Source organism: Microcebus murinus, chromosome 1, assembly GCF_040939455.1.
Source record: "Microcebus murinus isolate Inina chromosome 1, M.murinus_Inina_mat1.0, whole genome shotgun sequence".
NCBI classification, from domain to species: Eukaryota; Metazoa; Chordata; class Mammalia; order Primates; family Cheirogaleidae; genus Microcebus; species Microcebus murinus.
In genome coordinates, this window is record NC_134104.1 from 99,395,786 (window position 1) to 99,417,112 (window position 21,327).

At 34.9% G+C, this 21,327-nt stretch overlaps 1 protein-coding gene across 2 annotated transcripts in view; it reads right to left on the reverse strand.

Annotated features, from left to right (window-relative positions):
• Positions 1–21,327, reverse strand: part of SMC4 (structural maintenance of chromosomes 4) — a 35,366-nt gene that overhangs the window by 664 nt on the left and 13,375 nt on the right. For both annotated transcript variants that reach the window (XM_076004249.1, XM_076004246.1), the window contains 16 exons: positions 20,833–20,973; positions 19,995–20,145; positions 17,744–17,908; positions 16,250–16,483; positions 14,686–14,871; positions 13,100–13,261; positions 10,085–10,310; positions 9,925–10,004; positions 8,580–8,732; positions 6,631–6,757; positions 3,076–3,265; positions 1,926–2,070; positions 1,469–1,642; positions 1,112–1,294; positions 725–957; positions 39–222 (listed from right to left, as the gene is read on the reverse strand). In XM_076004249.1, the coding sequence (XP_075860364.1) occupies positions 39–222; positions 725–957; positions 1,112–1,294; positions 1,469–1,642; positions 1,926–2,070; positions 3,076–3,265; positions 6,631–6,757; positions 8,580–8,732; positions 9,925–10,004; positions 10,085–10,310; positions 13,100–13,261; positions 14,686–14,871; positions 16,250–16,483; positions 17,744–17,908; positions 19,995–20,145; positions 20,833–20,973 (2,734 nt within the window). The remainder of the gene's footprint in view (positions 1–38; positions 223–724; positions 958–1,111; positions 1,295–1,468; positions 1,643–1,925; positions 2,071–3,075; positions 3,266–6,630; positions 6,758–8,579; positions 8,733–9,924; positions 10,005–10,084; positions 10,311–13,099; positions 13,262–14,685; positions 14,872–16,249; positions 16,484–17,743; positions 17,909–19,994; positions 20,146–20,832; positions 20,974–21,327) is intronic.

The window sequence follows — 21,327 nt, forward strand, 5'->3', positions numbered from 1 at the left end:
AAGAATTCCAGGATAAAAAATGCTAAATGATTACTTACGTATATATAAAATGCAACAATAGACACATTTTTAAAATCAAGGGCAGCATCAATCTCATCCATGAAGTAAAGGGGAGTAGGTTTGTAGTGGTGAAGAGCAAATACTAAAGCCAATGAACTAAGTGTTTTCTCTCCTCCTGAAAGATTAAAGATCTTCTTCCAACTTTTCTTAGGTGGTCGAACACTGAAATAATTAAGAAAACTCTTAGTTAAATTACTTGTAAAGCTAAAGTTAAGACTTTATGATTTGTTTTCCACACTTGACTTCTACCACCTTCCTCCTCGGGAATCTCTAATTTGCTTTTCACAAATTTCAACTATTTTTTCTGGTTATTTTATAAAAACATTGGAGGATGAACACATTTTAACACCCCCAAAATTTTAAGACTTAAACAGCAAACTAAGTATTTCTTGCTATTCCCCTTATCAAATGTAATTTTCAATCCTAATATTAAACTTGACATGGCTTTAAAACTAAAAATATTACCCAGACAAATATTCTATAAATGTTATTTGCTGTTTGCTCCTGTGAACTGTCAGCATAAATAGCATGTAAACAAAATAGCATTATTAAAACAAGCTGTAGATCTTGCCTTCCACCTCCCACCAGCCAAGAAATACTAAGAGTTTGGAGAATATATACAGATAGGTAAGAGGAGGAATAAAAACTTAGTATAATTACAAACCTGAACATGATTCCTTCAGAGAAAGGATCCAAACTGTCTACAAGCTCCAGTTCAGCATCCCCTCCCAAGGTAAGCATTTGGTAATTTTCCTTTAATTTATTTGTTATTATGTAAAACCCTGCCATAAATTCATTAAGCCTTTGTTTCCGAAGATCTTCATATGCCTGTCTAAAATTATCTCTCTCAGAAGTAATTTTGTCCAATTCTGCTACTCGTTGCAAATATAATTCTTCCTGTGAAAAGAATATTATGTTAGGAAAAAATCTACTCGGCTATAAATTTGACATGAAAATCAGCATTGCTAATTTATGTAAAACTTAAGGTCACAATTTAGGCTAAGGACTATAAAGAATTTCTGACTAAAATACATAAATAGTTCATTCATACCTTCTTTTTATACTCTGCAATGGCACCAAGGTTTGGTTTCATTTCATGACATTGAGCTTCCAAAAGTGCAATTTGATTTGTTATAGAATCTGGATTCTTGATTGCTTCGAGATCCTCTGGGTTTAGAACTGAAACCTCTTCAACAGGATTATCTTCTATGGGATGCAATGATATTTTTGAAATCTAAAAGTTTGATTTAGGTGACAGAGAAAGCACAATACTATAATTAATTGTTAAACCCAATACAACAAATCATACAGGTACAAAAACAACAGTTGTGACTAATTTGTAACTTTTTTTAATCCCCCTTTCCATAAAGAATATGTTAAAATCAAAGTTAATTGGTAACAATCTCACCTCTTTTTGCCAATATTTTATTTTTGAATTATGTTCAGCAATGTGACCATCTATCTGTTCAAGTTTCAACTTAATACTAAGTGCATCTTTTTGAAGAGCATGCTCACTTTCTTGAATAACTTTTAGTTCTTGAAGTAGATTACGATGTTCTTTCTGGATCTTCGGTAAGGATTCCTAAAGATCAAGAACTTACAAATATGATCTTCCCAAATAGAACAGGTATTTTCACATTTCAAAGAAGTTAGCAATTCTCCCAATGCTCCTTCCATTTTAAATTAGTTATAACATTCTAGTAGACAGAAAAGTTATAATATGGTACTCATATCTTTATTGTACAAATAAAAGTTTATAGTTAGAAGACATTTTTAACCTATTGAGTACTTAACTATATTCAAAGCACTGATGTCATATATCCAACTTATTAATTTCTTCAAATTTCATCCCCTCGAAGTCTTACCTTTGCAGCATTTGTGTTCTCTATGACTTCTGTTGCTCTTTCGTCAATCCTTTTTAGTTCTGCTGTTAAGTCATCTACTTCTTTCTTAGTATCTTTTATTTCTTTCTCTGTGCGAGAGACAGAGTCTTGTGCCTTTTTAAGGTTTCTAAAGAAACAAAATGACCCATGAAAAATGTAGTAATTCTACTTATGAAAATCCACAGAATTTTTCATGACATTTAATGTGAATTTTTTCCTAACAGATTTCTAAATTCATGATTTACTAAACCATTCTTAAATAAGTTTTTATAGGTTTATATAAACACTTGTGGGATAAGTTATATATTAAACTCAATATAAATGAATGAGTCTTCCTTATATAATACTAACTTCTAATATCAATCAACTCTAATGCAAAGTTGTCCAATAGATTATTCTTAAATTTCTACACATAAGAGGGTATACCTTCAAATAATTACCCCCCCCCCCCAGTTAAAGATAGGGCAAAAAGTACTTCCCAAAAGGGTGGGCCTTATTTTCCCCCTTAATAAAGTTATTTCTACTTTGACAAATATGTTTAAGCATACTTCTGGTAAAAACCAATAAAAATGATCTATTAGTTCCTAATCTTTAAGCAGAAGGCACTGAATTAACCTGATAATTTGTTATAATTTTAAGAAAAAACAAATAGCTGTTTAAATTTCCATGTTTTATACACATACCAAACTTTATTTCAGAAACACTTCAATAAACACTCTTAATTTTAAAACAAGGCGAATGGATACAATTTTTTTCAGTTTTGACAATGAAATCTTCTAGCTAACTAAAAATTAAGAGATCCCTTCCTTGACTCTTTTACTTATTCCCTTACAGCCTACATCTATTTAAATTAAGCACTAACTCCTCCCCTAAACCAGAGAAACAAAACTGATTTCTATGCCCTCCTAACAATGGAGGTGTTATATAGCATAACTGCACTTTCCCAAGGGATACCTGTTGACCAGTTTTTTAAATTGGCCATATGATAAAGTCCCACTAGATAATGTGTCAGATAGGTTTAACAATTAATAGTAAGAGAAACATTAATGGAACATTACATTTCAACATTAACCCTTTTACCATATGGAGGTAGGGAACAGAAAGACAAGTTAGGGTAGCACGTATACCCTACCTATCAGCAGTCTTGATTGCTACTTGAGCTTTAGTAATAGCAGAAGCACATTCATCTAATTGCTTATTTATTTTATCAAGTTTGTCTTGTTGGGCCTTGAGTTTATGGTTATTGATTTCTACGATGATATTATGTAAGCGTTTCACTTCAGCTTCTACTTTACCAGCTTTCTCAGCCACACCATCATATTCTGAAATTAAAAAATAAAGAACTTAATTTGTGTTTTTATGCTATTAAGCATCAGATGTTAGATGTAAATTTCTTCAATGACTTAACAGAATACATAAAAACCCATTTTAAAAATTTGGGGAAAAGCACTGTTAAAAAACCAGAATATCCTATGTCAGAACAATGTTGGAACACACAAAGTTAAATTCTCTGGCTTGGCTGTTAACACACCCATTTATTTCTTAATGGCTTCATGTTCTTAGCTTCTTTTCAAAGTTCTTTCCAACTTTTTCTTAGGGCATTTCCTGGACTATTGGCTGCATAATAATTTTTAGCCATAAATTATGTGCCTGACTCAATATTAATTTGCCCAGGGTGAAGAAATTGTGGTTATTTTCTTTTGCTAACCTAAATAAGCAGTCTACCATGTCATAACAAAATGGAGGAGATATGATGAACTGGTGCTCTTCCCTGTGACAAAGTTAACATCTTCCAGATTTCCATGTAGCTAGGGTTTAGACATGATCTGGGTCCATTCAATTAAAAATACTTGAATAATTTGGAAGGCATAAGTGATGAATTGGACTTTCTGTTGGCAAGCAAGCAGTCACACACAAGTCTGAATTTTCTGTGATGCAATTAGAGGTTCTGATGTCAAGTCGATAGCTTTGCGAGTATTGGCAGGCAGTGGCATCAACAATGATCATGTGAATTATAGTGGGTACAATGTGCTTCTGTTGTTGGTAGTGGTAGTAGACATTTTCCCAATTGCAGAGAATTCTATTTGGAGATAAGGCAATAGCTCCTTTGATGGTTCTGCAGAGCAGCTCTGGAAATTATTCTTAAATGTTCAATCTAGAAACTTTCTTTAGCTATCCCAATGATTCTGTAAACACTCTAATACCCTGTTTACACACATAACACACATGTGTGCATGCACCACACAAATCCTACTTACACCAGCCTGAGTGGTTTCTGTTCTCTCTACTTGAATCCGAATCACTATATAATATGGGAAGGATGAAGAGATGGCAAAAAGGTGGGGAATTCAAGCTATTAAGAATACCCACATCTAGAAAGGCAATCAGAATGGTGAGCTAACTGGTGGAAAGGGATTCCCACAAAGTTCCTGAAGGTATATGGGTATTTGGCACAGGAAGAGGGAAGTAGGATTTGTAGAGAGAAAAGGACTGGACAGATAAAACTACTGTTTCCTCTCTTCTGTCTTTTCTCTCATCAGGCAGATATTGGAATTTCAAGATCTCCCAAACCTCTTAACTTCCGATTTATCTTTTTGCACTACATTATCAGAGAATTCTTTAGGCTGATTTTTCAGCCCATCTATTGAGTTCAATTCCAACACTTTACTTAATTTCTGAGATCACTACCTGGGTCTTACAAACAAACAAACAAGCCTGCTTTTTTGGGTGGCTTACAGATTCTTTATTTTCCTAAGGATATTATTAATAAATATACACAAGTCCTAGTACATTGCTAACACTAATAATTGCTGTTTTTCAGGTTTACTTTATTGCATTTGTTGATGGAACTGTGTTGCTCACAGTGATGTTCTTTGAGGCTGAAATTCCATTAAGCTGTATGTGGGCTTGGCTAACCTGTGGGGTAGAACACCACCACTTACAATAATTAGAGAGTAGGTCAGGTATGCAGCTGGGAAGGCTTCTATCCTGAATATCCTCCCAAAGAGATTTAGAGCATTTTCCTTCTTGTTTTTAAGTACCCACCATATATCTATAGTAACATGTCTACCAGAAGTAGGAGGGAAAAACTGTGACACATATAGTCTGTAATTCTGAAGCCGCTATTCTATATTTAACAATTTATCTTCAAAATGTCTGTATAGATTTAGATAGAATTTACTATAGCCATTATTTAAAAATACAAATATGTTCAAGAGTTAAAAACTATACAGTCATCAGTCATTATGTTTTCCCTGAATTATTGCAATAGCACCCCAATTTCCCTGCTTTCACCCTGCCCCGCTTACTCTATTGTTTGCACATTAGCCAGAGAGATAACTTTTCAAATATAAGTTAATGTAAAAGGAAATATTTAATCTTAAAGATATGCTTGCACAAATGGGTCCTCAACAGTCTACTGATATTTAGCACTTCTATGAGAGGAGATATATAGAGTCCCTAATAAAGTCAAGGATTCCTTTTCAAATAAGAACACAGATACACACTTTTGGCCTTTCAATTGACCCTTACGTACCATCAAAACAGTCACAAAAAATACTGAGGTGATGTATAGGGAAAGCGGAATATGGGTCAAGGCCCCAGGGGATCTGGATTCCTCCATCCTTTATTCTAGCTAAAGCGGTCTCCTTTTGCTTCTAGCATACTCCTGGTTCAGAGATTTTGCATTTAATCCTCTAAATTCTTCTTGGAATGCTTTTCTCCCAAATATCCACATGGTTATTATAGCACTCACAGTTCCTCTAGGTCTCTACTCAAATATCTCTGCATCATATTAAATGCGTGCTCCTTGAAAGGAGACTTTATTTTGTTCACTCCTCTATCAACAGCACCTGAAACAAAGCTTGGCCAGTAGCAGATGCCTATTTGAGTGAATGCTTAAATACAAAAAGTGGAGACAAATATGGATACACACAAAAATGAACATGGGTATCCATTTATGATGTGCATTGTGGTCATCTGTCTACTTAACATCTTTTTACTCTTTCTTTTGAAAGAAAACTCCTCCATTATTGAAGCATTCAGACAATTGCTCCAATTCCACTCTAATTAGTTCTTTTGAATGGACAATCAGTATTTATTTTCCGTTGCTCACAAACTATAAAAACAGGGGTCCTTCTTAGAATATAATGAAGCCTCACTGTTGTTTTGGGGGGGGGGTCACTAGCTAAGATATAAGCCAGGAAGTGGCTTGTGGTATAACCCACATTTCCCCTCTCAAATAAGCAGCTTTTTTCATGTGCATACCATTTATTCTCTGTATCTACTATTTGAGTGATTTAGTTTCTCCAAATCCTCAGTTTTCTACATCTGTAACTACTATCTTGAAGGATTTTTGCAAAGATTAGGGCCAAAGTATACAAAGTATGAAATTAAGAGCATGAGCTCTGGAATCAGACCTACCACCTATTCCTATACTACCACTTGCTGTGTGACCTGAAGCAAAGTATATATATACACACACCACTCTGTGCCTCAGTTTCTTTATTTGTCAAATGAGGCTATCAACAGTACTTATTTTGTAGGCTTATGAGAATTAAGTAATAACAAAAATCATAAACTAGTGCAATGATTTGTATCTAAGATATATATATTATTATTCTACAAACTGCTATTAAACATTGGAAACTTTGACAATCTCAAAAAATGTTTCTATCTTTAAACATACCTGTTTTGAAGGCATTAACATTTTCTTCTAGCAATTTCTGCTTTTTTTTGTCAGGGGCTGTAGCAAGTACATTAGCTTCAAGCTCCTTAACTTGGATGTTCAAATACTCTTCTTGCTCTGTTAAACGCTACAGAAACATTTTAACATTTAAGGTCAATATTTTAACTTAGTAACAATATTTACTTTAAATATTTTGAATTTTAAAAAAGGGCATTTAAAATCTTTAAGAAAAAGATAAACACTAATAAGAGCAGAAAACATGAATATAAAAAATGAAAATGGCCAACAAATATGAAATGACGTATAAGCTCATTATGAAGACAAGTTAAAATGCCATTTTTAGATCACAAGGTAGCAAATTTACAACATTTTAAAGACTACTCTAGTGTTCAAAGACATGGAAAAATAATTATTTGCATATGCTACTAGTACTGCATTAAAAATTTATTTTTGAAAACAATTTGGCATTATGCAAAAAATGCCTTAAACAACTGTATGCTCACTATGTAATATATGTTATTTTAGAACTCTTTTCTAAGGAAATAATGGGATGAGTGTAAAAAGGCATACATACCTACAAGAAAGAAACATAATTTAGTAAGTGAAGAATAGTATGACATTTAAAAAGCCATATGAAGGCCGGGCGCTGTGGCTCACGCCTGTAATCCTAGCTCTTGGGAGGCCGAGGCGGGCGGATTGCTCAAGGTCAGGAGTTCAAAACCAGCCTGATACAACTCATTGAGCTGTCCAAAAAAAAAAAAAAACAAAAAAAAAAAAAAAAAAAAAACCAGCCTGAGCAAGAGCGAGACCCCGTCTCTACTATAAATAGAAAGAAATTAATTGGCCAACTGATATATATATAAAAAAAAAAATTAGCCGGGCATTGTGGCGCATGCCTGTAGTCCCAGCTACTCGAGAGGCTGAGGCAGTAGGGTCGCTGAGCCCAGGAGATTGAGGTTGCTGTGAGCCAGGCTGACGCCACGGCACTCACTCTAGCCTGGGCAACAAAGCGAGACTCTGTCTCAAAAAAAAAAAAAAAAAAAAAGCCATATGAGCCAGGCGCGGTGGCTCACGCCTGTAATCCTAGCACTCTGGGAGGCCAAGGCGGGCGGATTGCTCAAGGTCAGGAGTTCGAAACCAGCCTGAGCAAGAGCGAGACCCCCGTCTCTACTATAAATAGAAACAAATTAATTGGCCAACTAAGGGCATGGTGGCGCATGCCTGTAGTCCCAGCTACTCGGGAGGCTGAGGCAGGAGGATTGCTTGAGCCCAGGAGTTTGAGGTTGCTGTGAGCTAGGCTGACGCCATGGCACTCACTCTAGCATCAGTAGCAAAGCGAGACTCCGTCTCAAAAAAAAAAAAAAAGCCATATGTGACAGGACGAGGGGGCTCATGCTTGTAATCCTAGCACTCTGGGAGGCACAGGTGGACAGACTGCTCAAGGTCAGGAGTTCAAAACCAGCCTGAGCAAAAGCGAGACCCATGTCTCTACTAAACATAGAAAGAAATTAATTGGCCAACTAAAACTATATAGAAAAATATTAGCTGGGAATGGTGACACATGCCTGTAGTCTCAGCTACTTGGGAGGCTGAGGCAGAAGGATTGCTTGAGCCCAGGAGTTTGAGGTTGCTGTGAGCTAGGCTGATGCCACGGCACTCACTCCAGCCTGGGCAGCAAAGCGAGACTCTGTCTCAAAAAAAAAAAAGAAAAAAGAAAACATTCCATTTTGAAAAGAAGAAAAATAAAGGGTCATGTGGCTGCTAAATAAGTCATGTTTCTATGAAATACAAAACCAAGAATTAGACCTTCTGCTTTGAAACCCACCCTCCCTTCTCCCTTATATTTTAAAATTATAAGCAAAAAGCAAAGTGGTTCTGCTAAATTTCTGTCGAATTCCAATAGTTTCAGTTAATGTCTATACACAAAAATGCATGCACAAAGGGAATACCTGGATGCTTGCAGTAAATTTCTCTAGTGTATTCCTCATTTCTCGTTCACTATGCCGTAACTTGACTACTGCTTCTTCAAGTTGTACTTTTTGTTCTTGGATTTGCAATGATTTTTTAGAGTCTTTTTGCAACTGTAACTCCATTTTATTTACCTACAGAGAAATATCAGTAAAGCTTTCCCCATGAGTCATTTCAGATTGACAGCAAAGTCAATTTATGAAGAAAACTCAAACTTATGATCTTAAAGACTAGAATAAAAATAAAGAGTCCAGGCTGGGCGCTGTGGCTCATGCCTGTAATCCTAGCACTCCGGGAGGCCGAGGCGGGGGTGGGGTGGGGTGGGGTATTGCTCGAGATCAGGAGTTTGAAACCAGCCTGAGCAAGAGCAAGACCCCGTTCTCTACTATAAATAGCAAGAAATTAATTGGCCAACTAATATATATAGAAAAAATTAGCTGGGCACAGTGGCGCATACCTGTAGTCCCAGCTACTCAGAAAGCTGAGGCAGCAGGATTGCTTAAGCCCAGGAGTTTGAGGTTGCTATGAGCTAGGCTGACGCCACGGCACTCACTCTAGCCTGGGCAACAAAGCGAGACTCTGTCTCAAAAAAAAAAAAAAAAAAAAAAAAAAAAAATGGAGTCCAATTCCAATCCCTAATGCTAAAAATTCAGGAATGCTCAACTAATTTCTGTATCACCTAAACAGATGGAAAGACAACTTTAAGTGTTGTACAGTCACTTCTTATTCCAATGAAGGGATGACATTCATACACTTGAATGGAAGGATATAAACTTACATTTTGAAAATGGGGGGGAATGGGGGAAATGGGGGCTGGGGGAAATCAAGGTAAAGGAAAGTTAGATATCCAGGACATCTAAGAACATATTTTCAAGTCAAGTAAGAGAAAAGTACATATAGTTTTCTGAGGGCAATACTGGAATAGGAATATAGCAGTTTTTTTTTGACATTTTGTGAAAATATAAAGTAAGCACAAAAATAAAATATTTTGAAATTAAGATCTGGAAATTAAGATCAGAAGTGTTTACTAAACTTACACCTTGAAGAATTATTTTAAAAATGGCCACGTAAATTGTGAAATATCCTTACAATTCAAGTGAAATAAATTTTTAAAATGTTGAACAAATACTTTCCAGTTAATGTTTTATTTTTCAAACTTTAAAGGTGTTTATAAGCCCCCCAATCACTTTTAAAAAATACAATCTATTAATTTAAAATGTGAGTACATTAAACTTAAAATGGCCAAATTTTGTAATATGTATGCTATACTTCAATAAAGCTGTTTATAAAAAAAATGGGTCTGACTATAATTTTAGATATGCTGACCTCCTCTTCAGAGATTTCAACGACAACTGATGAACCCATTCTTCCTTTCATTACTTTGCTTCCACCACCAGTCATTGTACCTGTAAAACAGGAGAGAAGTCAGTCTTAGATGTCTCCCCCAACAAGATAAAATAAATTCAATGCCAGGAAAAACCATTACCTGATTGTTCTATGATCTGCCCCTGTAAAGTTACCACTCTCCATCTTCTATCTTTTTGATATGCTACTCTTGTGGCTTGATCCAAGTTGTCAGCTACTAAGGTATCCCGTAAAGCAAAGTAAAAAGCTTGGCGAATTTCCTCATCTTTTACTTTTACTAAATCAAATAACCGAGGAGTGTTTTCAGGAGTTTGAATTTTGGTCATTTTTTTTGCCCATACAGCCATCTAAAAGTAAAACCATATATATAATAAAGAACATGTAGTTTCTTCTAGGTATGATCTTATCTATTAAAAATCCTAAGTAATCACACACAAAAAAGCTATTAAAACTAATAAATGAGTTCAGCAAGGTTATAGGATCAAGATCAATATGCAAAATTATACTGTTGTACAAGAGCAATGAACAGTCAGAAAATGAAATTAAGAATTCCATTTATACTATCATAAAGAAAATCCCAAAAACATGGGAATAAATATAATGAAAGAGACATAAGACTTGTATATTAAAAGTTATAAGAATCAGAGATTAATATTGTTAAGATAGCACTATTACCTAACTGATCTACAGATTCAATGCAACCTGCACTGAATGCAATCAAAATCCCAGTCACCGGCCTCCGATACCCCTCACTCTACTTTTGGGGCAGAAACCAACTAGCTGATCTAAAAAGTCATATGGAAATTCAAGGAACACAGAATATCTAAAACCATATCGATAAAGAACAAAATTTGAAGAATCACACTTCCTGATTTCCAAACTTACTAAAAAGCTATAATAATCAAAACAATGTGTTGTACCAGCACAATAAAATTTAGAGTCCAGAAGTAAACCCTTACATTTATACTTGGCTGATTTCAACAAGAGTGCCAAGAAAACTCAATGGAGAAAGAATAGTCTTTTCAACAAATGGTCCTAGAACAACTGGATAGCCACATGCAAAATGTAAAGTTGGATCCCCATTTTATACCATATATAAAAAGTAACTCAAAATAGATTAGAAACCTAAATGTAAAAGCTACCATAAAACTATTAGGGAGGCTGGGCGTGGTGGCTCACGCCTGTAATCCTAGCACTCTGAGAGGCCGAGGCAGGCGGATTGCTTGAGGTCAGAAGTTCAAAACCAGCCTGAGCAAGAGCGAGACCCAGTCTCTACCATAAATAGAAAGAAATTAACTGGCCAACTAATATGTATAGAAAAAATTAGCCGGGCATGGTGGTGCATGCATGTGGTCCCAGCTACTCGGGAGGCTGAGACAGAAAGATCACTTGAGCCCAGGAGTGTGAGGTTGCTGTGAGCTAGTCTGACGCCACAGCACTCACTCTAGCCTGGGCAATAAAGTGAGACTCTGTCTCAAAAAACAAAACAAAACAAACAAACAAACAAAAAAACTATTAGAGAATAGAGGCAGTAAATCACTGTGACCTTAAATTAGGCAGTGGTTTCTTAGAATTAAAAACTCTGTACTTCAAAGGACCACATCAAGAAAGTAAAAATACAGCCGGGCGTGGTGGCTCACGCCTGTAATCCTAGCACTTTGGGAGGCCGAGGCGTGCGGATTGCTCAAGGTCAGGAGTTCGAAACCAGCCTGAGCGAGACCCCGTCTCTACCAAAAATAGAAATAAATTAATTGACCAACTAAAAATATATATACAAAAAATTAGCCGGGCATGGTGGTGCATGCCTGTAGTCCCAGCTACTCGGGAGGCTGAGGCAGTAGGATCGCTGAGCCCCGGAGATTGAGGTTGCTGTGAGCCAGGCTGACGCCACGGCACTCACTCTAGCCTGGGCAACAAAGTGAGACTCTGTCTCAAAAAAAAAAGAAAGTAAAAATACAATCCAAAGAATGGACGAAAATATTTGTAAATCATATTATCTGACAAGAGATTTGTATCCAGAATAAAATACTCTTACAATAATAAAAAGATAACCAATTAAAAAATGAGCAAAGGATTCAGACATTTCTCCAAGGAAGATAAACAAATGGTCAAACACATTAAAAGATATTCAACATCATTCGTCATCAGGGAAATGCAAATCAAAACCACAATGACATACCACTTCACATCCACTAAGACAAATATAATCAAAAAGATGCAAAACAACAAGTGTTGGTGAGGATGTAAAGAAATTGGAACCCTTATATATGCTGGTGGGAAATGGTAACAACCACTGTGGAAACAGTATGGCAGTTTCCCAAAAAGATAAATAGAATTACCATATGACCTAGCAATTCCACCTCTACGTATATAACCAAGAGAACTGAAAACCCATGTTCACATAAAAACTTACACATGAATGGAGGTTCATGCAGCATTATTGTCAAAGCAGTCAAAAAGTGGAAACACCAATGTCCATTAAGTGACGAATGGTTATGCAAAATACAGTATTATCCATATAGTGAAATATCATTTGGCAACAAAAAGGAAGAATTAATACATAACACAACATAGATGAACCTGAAAACCTGTTAAGTAAATGTAACTATATACAAAAGGCAGCATATTATATGATTCCATTTATATATCTAGGACAGAAATCTATAGAGACAGAAAAGTAGATTCGTGGTTGCCGTGGGAGATGGAATATGAAGAGTGACTGCTAACACCTATAGAGTTTAATTTTGAAGTAGTAAAAAAAGTTCTGAAATTAGATAGTGGTCATTATTGAATAACCCTGTGAACATACTAAAGCCCACTGAACTGTGTACTTTAAAATGGTGAATTCTATCTCAATAAAGGCTTTCTTTTTTTTTTTTTAAAGTAGTCACTGATGATGAAGTTAGAAACAAACTACCAGTCACTCAAACATTGGCAGTCACTCTAACACTGGAATATATATTCCTTTAGTGCAGGCACTACAAAGGTTTTTTTTGTAACTGCAATCCCAGAACCTAAAATAATCCTCAAATCTTATCAGGTGTTCACTGACTGTGAAGAAAAAGCTAGAATCCAGAAACAAAAAACATTTAGCACTGAAAAAGTAAATTACAAGTAACTTATTAAGAATACCTACCTTATCTAAACCTATAAAGGTTGCAACTCCAATATTTTGTCTTTTAAGGAAGTTTACGCATTCTTGGGCTGTATCAATAGAATCAACAACAATGTAGTCTAATGCATGACAACAGGATGAAACAGCAACATCGTATTTTTCATCAATAGCTCCTAAGTCTCCCTAATAATTTAGAGGGGAGAAAAAGGAATTAGACAAAAGGCAGAGAGGATCATTTCATTACTATTCATACAGATTTTTAAAATTACTTTTAATTGAAAAATTATATAAATTTGGTTTATAAAAAGTACAAAAAAGTTACACAACAAAAAGTTTTAGGTGTCCTCACTCCCAATCCTCCCCTTCTGTAGAGGCAATCACCGCAAGTAGTTTTTAATCCACCTTTTAAAAAAAGTTTATAGATATGCAGTTTGAATTTTTAATGAGCACAGAAAGAAAGAACTGTATTCATTTCATGAAAACATATAATGTGAAGATATGAAACCTAAATGTACTATAAATAAAACAACTTATAAAACTTTGACTTATTGAAAGCCATCTAAAGTCCTGATGAAGCATCTATCAACCTACTAATTAGCTACTTAGCACCATTCACTGACTTTAGTTTTCCTTGAGAGAAAATAATAGGATACAGTGTAAATCTTCAAGAACATAAGGTGCAAGTCACTTGATATAAGACATAGCACAAAAACAACTTTGCTGGGTCATTTTCAATCACCCTTTCTGTTCTCCTCCTTGGAAGGCTAAGTAACTGCATCAGCCGGCTCCTTTGGCTATCAAGCTTTAGCCCAGGGGTCCTCAAACTTTTAAAACAGGGGGCCAGTTCACTCTCCCTCAGATGGTTGGAGAGTGCGCACTGTGGGCCTGGGACAAGTCAGCTGCTAAGCAGGACAGGCAGCGGTGGCAAAAACACCCGGAGGGCCCCGGATAAAAGTGCTAGGCACCTGCAGTTTGAGAACAATTGCTTTAGCCAATATAAGATATCAGCTGGAAGACTGGAGGACAGGAGATAAATGGGGCTGAGGTATTTATTTTCCCTTTTTCCTCCAGACCACAGTGCCCCTGCCTCTTGAGGCTCAGGAGCAATAATGATCCCCACTCTTGATATTCGTAGGTTTTTAAGATTATCCCTGTTGATTTCTCTAAATCCCAGCCAAAACTTTAAGTATAAGTGTATAAAAGCCAAAATATCAATTATAAAAAAAAATTTTTTTTAAGAGAGAGTCTCACTATGTTGCCTAAGCTAGAGAACTCCTTGGCTCAAATGATCCTCCCACCTTGGCTTCAAGTAGCTAGGACTACAGATGTGCTAAATTCTTAGTTTTAAAAAAAGGATAAAGTAGTTGTGTGCTTATCATTACTAGTTTTTTTCCTTGATATGTATAAAATGATCATTATTATCCAAAACTAAGTAAATAAAACCCAAAAAACTGTAAGAGTAAAATGTTAAAAAGAAATGCCTCTTAAAACAAATATGAATGTTATTTTATGTAGAGTGACAATATACAGCTCTTTAAGTCAAGGTAAGAAAACATTTAATGCCTTTCTTAAAAAAATATAGTCATTCTCCAATAAATCTACCTTACCAATCTTCCATATATTCCTGGGATCCTACCAGATTTTTTTTCTTGAATTATCGCATCAAGGACTTTCCCCCTACTTCGATTCATTGTTAAAGAGCTCTTTGCTTCTTCAACTTTTTGGAAAAGATCATGAACCAAACTTTTGATGTTTATTTCTTCTTGTGTAAGTTTCCGAAGTTCTTTTTCATTCTAAAAATTAGAAGTAAAGAAAACAAAACCCAGAAGCATTAGCTCCTAAATATACCCAGCCATAGCACTGAATTAGTTGTAATGCTTCAACAATAATAAAGGAAAAGACCAACAATAAACACTTGAAATAGAATTGAGTTACCTTATAGCAACAGCTGGTTTGGTTTTGAAAAATATGGAAGGCTCTCTTGTTTTAAAAGGACCATAAATTATTTGGGTCAATAAAAGGGAACTTAAGTATAATACAGTTCCAGGAACAGTCTCTCCTGATAGACAAAGCAGAGCGAGGGCTGTAGAAATCCTAGTTTGGCACCACATTGTCATGCATGAGTGTGCCCTAATAATTGCTAACTTCTGCCCTAATTAAAAACACACTCAGGAACAGGACCCCAGGTATGAGTGACTAGGTAGAACTATAGTTATACTGTGATTTGCTTTTTAGTTAAATAAAGGGAAAACAAAAGAACATCTCTGAAATGAAGGGGAGAAAGAATGACTGGGTAGTCCTATTGTTATACAAAAATGTCAACAAGAAACACACACAGCACACACAAACCCAAATGCTCAGTTTCTCAATCTCCAATTTAGCAGCAGCCATCTTTTTTAACTGATATTCTCCCCTATCTCCTGGCTTTAAATTATTTCTATTACTTGTTGCACTGGCATAAAGTAAAACTAGGTTATAGATATAACTTATCTAAAAATAAACTGAATCACCAGGAAGACAGACGTAGTCACTGGATATAATTCAATTTACATTTAAATTATACATGGTCATGTAATTCTCAGTATAATTTCTCTTCAAATAGCATTTTCTACTGCCATCTTGCTTAATGACTGAGGCTTTGGAGATTAAAGTTTATGAAATTCCTTAGATATCTAACTCATTCAAGGATGGGGGAGAACACTGATGAGCTAAGCGATAGATCTTGATTACTTTATAACATTTTGGAGTACCATCAGAGAAGAAATTACATTCATAAATTTAAAAACAGAAAAAGTACGCTAAGAGAGTTGGTTGTATATTCATGATACATATATATTTATGCTTTTCATTTAGCCTTACATGAGTTGCCTCTACTTAAGATTTGGGAAAACACAAACTTTCTTTTGTTTAAATTATTTCCATGGGGGGTGCGGTTAGTAATTTGCTGTGGTGATGTTTTTGGGGAGAATATATTAATAGTTTCTTGATGGTCTCAATTCATACCACATGCAATACTTAAGTGCTGACCACATTCTTTCAAGATTACACTACATGAAAAAAACATTTAATCTATATACCAGTCACTTTAGATGCTGAGATTAAAAACACCATCATAAATTTGTAAATCTAGCGTTGACAATGTTCATATGAAATACAGAAACAAAGATTTACCTTCTTTAATTCTTGTTCAGTTTGAGGGAGCTTTGCCTCGATATCTCCAATTGCAGCTTTCCTTTCTTTGAGAGTCTCAGAAGCTGCAATTAGAGCTTCTTTGGCCTTACTTAATTGAGACACTGCAGTGTTATGACGACTGAGATAGATATCAAGTTCTGACTGGGCTACCTCCATCTTTGAACGTGCTTCGTTTACTGATTTGTTGAAATCCATAAGTTCTTTCTCTCGACTCTGTTAAAATATAAGTCCATCAAATCTGAAATATATCTATTTTTAAAATCTAAACTGACATGGAATATGACATGGAAATTTAAAACTATACATTTTAAATTCAATTTAAGAAAGGAGAATCTACAAGCATAGTATATAGAAATAAAGAATTATTACAAGTGGGCTAGACTAACATTTTTTGCCTAGTTGTCAATGTTCACTTTTTCCAATTGATTTCCTAAGAGCTTTGTGAGGTAGATCTTAGTATGCTCACTTTAGATAATAAAACAAAAATGGATTAAAAAAGCAAACAAACTTGGGTTTAAACTCTAGATTCCACATGCTTTCTGCATTATCAGGTATAATAAGTATTCAGCAGAAAGTTTCCTCAAGTTTATGTTGAAAATCTTTACATTATGCTGAGGAATTTAAATTTAAGTCCTAGCTTGTCATTAACACAGTGAGAGGCACATAAGGAATACTCAATATATATTAAATGAACAAACAGTGAAAATCCACTACCCATAAAGTATTACATTGTGAAAGCTACTGCACTATCCACTGCCACTTTATCATATAGGTATCCCACTCATAAAGGTTTGTAGTGTGACATTACAACATGGCCATACTGCAAAGCAGAGCCTATTAGGCCCGGTGACCTTTTATGCAGTCAATTTAATTATCATTATTCAAATGTGCATTTAATATGCTCAGCAAGGTAAAAAAACAAAAACGCTGTGGTAAACATAGATAACTTCATGTTTATACTCTTGTTGAGTAGATGATACGTATCAGAGTGTGACAACTTCATGTTCTCTTGTTTTATTAATAAACTGCTAAAATAACATGATAGCTAACATTTATTAATTTCTTTCTGGGTACTTTATATAAACATATATACCTATGTTTAGTGTGGCCCCAGGTTTTATAGATGGCAACCTATTAGTTATGGCAAATAATTTAAGAGATGAAAAAGAAAATGTGGGTATTATTAAACAGGGTAAGAGTGGCACATATAATGATCAAAGTACTGTATTTGACAATATTACATTTTCTGTAACCGCTACAAATTCTCATTAACTTTTTTTAAAAACCAGGAAAGTAGAAAATAAGAGGAACAAATCTAAGTCTAGGCTGACTAATTTTAAAAATGTTATATACTAAAAGTCCAAACTTTTTAACAGTTTTTAGTATTACTGAAAAAAGTTAAAGAAAGTTACTTGCTTCAAGTTAAAGAAAATAAAAGGGCCACCAAAATAAACATCGATAAAAAAATCTTACTTCTTTTTCTTTCTGAAGATCTTGTGTTTCCTGTTTAAGGCTATCCATAACTTCTTTTAATTTTTTTTCTTCTTTCTCTTTTTCCTTCTCAAGTACATTGCTTCTAGTTGTTGTCTCAGTTATGATATTCTCACTCTTGGCAGGCACACCTTTAAATTCTTCAACCTGAGATCATAAAATAGATTAAAGTTACAGGCACATACACCTTTAGGCTATCCAATACTACCGTTTTTCCCCGAAAATAAGACAGGGTCTTATATTTATTTTTCCTCTAAAAGACACCCTAGGGCTTATTTTCAGGGGATGTATTATTTTTTTTAAGTATGGTACAACAATCTACATTTATTCAAATATAATTAAGTGGTCTTCTTCTGGAACATCATTAACTCTTCAAACCCCGAATTCCATCCTGAATTTCTTGCGACTCTATTTCCTTTAGAACCATTGGCCCCAATCTCTCATGTCGAGCAACAGAGCTCTCATGGAGCACATGAGAAGGGCTGCTCACCTTCTTTACCGCTCCGAGACAAAATGCATGGGTTGTGTAGATATGCTGCGTAGCCACGCCCATCACTAGGTCTTATTTTCAGGGTAGGGCCTATATTGTGCAAATGCTTAGAAATCCTGCTAGGGCTTATTTTATGGGTAGGTCTTATTTTTGGGGAAACATGGTATCAATATCTGACTTATTCTCAGGATCTTCTAGTTGTCTGTTGCTTTCTTTGTAATTAAATTTGAACTAGCTGGCTTTAACAAATATTTTCCTAACCATTCACTGTAATTTCTATACTCTCTCAGTCTAATGGTAAAACTAATTCTATAAACTCCTGATTTCTTATGAGAGAAAATTATCCCTGGTAGGGCTTCAGGGCTGTCTCCCTTCTCCCCCTGATTTCAGATTGTAATTATCCTTCTTTAGATATATCAGCATGCTCCGATCATATGGACTTTTCCAAGCTATCTTTCATACTATAACATAACTTACCATAAATTATCTTCACTTCGTCCCTGACCCTCTCAAATCCTAAAATCTTTCACAAAATTACCCTTCTAGACACCATATAGGACAAATTCTGTCCAATTTGGATTTGGTTACTCCCCAATCTTTGTCATTTTGTCTGCTTTGATCATCTAGTATCAGAGAAGTTCAACATTTCCCAAAATATAGTGTTCATCAAACATCTACTCAACATAGTATTAGCTTACTGAGCAGAAAGCATTTTGTAAACAAATATATCTGGAAAATGCTTGTAAGGTAAAGCAGAGCCTAAATTATAACTACTATGTAACTGTATGGAATGAAGCTTTTTTGGGGGGGTGGGTTTAGGTGTCATATCTATTAATATTATATAGGGCTATGATAGCTTAAAAGACTCCAAATTAATAGATCCTTAGAGTCTGACTCCTACCATGCTTCCCCGAAAGTAAGACCTACCCATAAAATAAGCCCTAGCAGGATTTCTAAGCATTTGCACAATATAAGCCCCACCCTGAAAATAAGACCTAGTGATGGGCGTGGCTACGCAGCATATCTACACAACCCATGCATTTTGTCTCGGAGCGGTAAAGAAGATGAGCAGCCCTTCTCATGTGCTCCATGAAAGCTCTATTGCTCAACATGAGAGATTGGGACCAATGGTTTTAAAGGAAATAAGAGTCGCAAGAAATTCAGGATGGAATTCAGGTTTGGAAAGTTATGATGATGTTCCAGAAGACCACTTAATTATATTTGAATAAATGTAGATTGTTATACCGCACCTAAAAAAATAACACATCCCCTGAAAATAAGCCCTAGGATGTCTTTTAGAGGAAAAATAAATATAAGACCTGTCTTATTTTTGGGGAAACATGGTAGTAAGTTAGGCTTTTCCATATTCTAGTATAAATTTCTTTTTTTAAATCCTAAGAATTGCTAATCAACCCTCTGTTGTAAATTATGATCATCATGCCTCTTTTAAAAAATTACACTCTGATCCTGTTAAGTTTGATTTTTGTAGAAGACAGGTAATATTTTAAAAAGTCTATAATACTTAATCAAAAGTAAGTTTTTAAAACCACTGCTCTGGAAAAATTAAAATTATCACCAAAATAGAATTCCTGATTTGGTAAATGCTTTCCCAGTATCATACTTAGCATTCAGAATCCTAACACATTCCCTTAGGCAACACGGGGCAAGCACATCCATGAGAAATAATAAAAAGTAGATATGATATTCAGACATGAAATTTTAAGGATTTTTCCGAAGACCTACCTTTTTTTTATCTTTTTGAAGTTGTTGCTCCAGTATTTTGGCTTTACTCTTAGCATCTTTTAATTTTTCCCTACTTTGAACATCTTCCAAATCTAGCTGTGTATATTTTTCTTTATTCTCCTCAATAAATTTTGTAATTTTATTCAGTTTCCTTGCAAAACAAGTAAATTATTGTCATTACTTTGCATATTATTTTAAAGCCATGTTATAGATCTTTCTTAGAACACTTCCTCTATAAACATCTGAAGCTCTCTTTAGGTAGGATCCTAAAATCTTCCTACTACAAGCTGATCCTCCCCATAGAAAAGAAGCTGTTAAAACTTGTGATTATGAAGTTACCTTGCCTTTCTAACCTGGACAGGAAATACATTTTCCAGTGACTAAAATGTCTAGGCATATAAAAATTTTATCATAAAAGTAAAAATTATTTTAAAGAAAAAGAAACTTACATAGATAAGAAGAGATACTGCTGTACTCGAATATTGGCACAGATATCCAAAAATTTTATTGTGACCCTACTATCTAGAAAAACTAAAATTCCACCTCTGAATCACATTTGTGGACCATGAAAAGGTTAACTGGTCAGGTCAAATTTTACTGTTTTGTTACTGTGTTCTGCCACTAGGGGGTAGCATGTCCCATTATTTTATTTATGACTTCTGGGTTGGGCATTCAGTCTATAACATTGAATTGAATGCTGAATAAAGATTTTTTTTTTCTGCAAAAGGAGACCATTTTATATGCTTGCAAATGTACTACACTCCTAATGTGCTGGCAGTAAGTTTATATATAGACACATGTCATAAAATTGACTCAATCTTTCTAGTACAGTACTTACTTCTCTACATCCTTTACATCTTTATTCTTAGCTTTCATTTCATTTGACAGTATATTGCTCTTCTCATTAATTTCTTTGGTATCTTCATTAATTTTTTCCTTCTGAGTTTCCATTTCAGCAATTCGTTTCTGCAGATCATAACTAGAGGAAGGAAAACAAAGAAACAGGAGATACTAAACCCGCCATTTCTAAAATTATGTAATTACTTTAGTAGAATCAGCTGTTTCTAAAATATTCTTAACTACACTCAATTTACTACTATAGTCAGCCTACTACTTAGGCTATAGAGGGGAAAAAAACCCCAGAGTCAAGGTTAGAATGTAAAAAGAAAATAAGTTCATCATAAACAAAAAATTTAGATCTTCTATTACATGAATTTAAAAACAATATATATGTATGTATATATATATAAAAGTATAAAATATGGTAGTAAGTATCTGTGAAACCACCTCCCGACTTAAAGCAGGACTAAAAGTTGACTAAAAAGTCAACTTC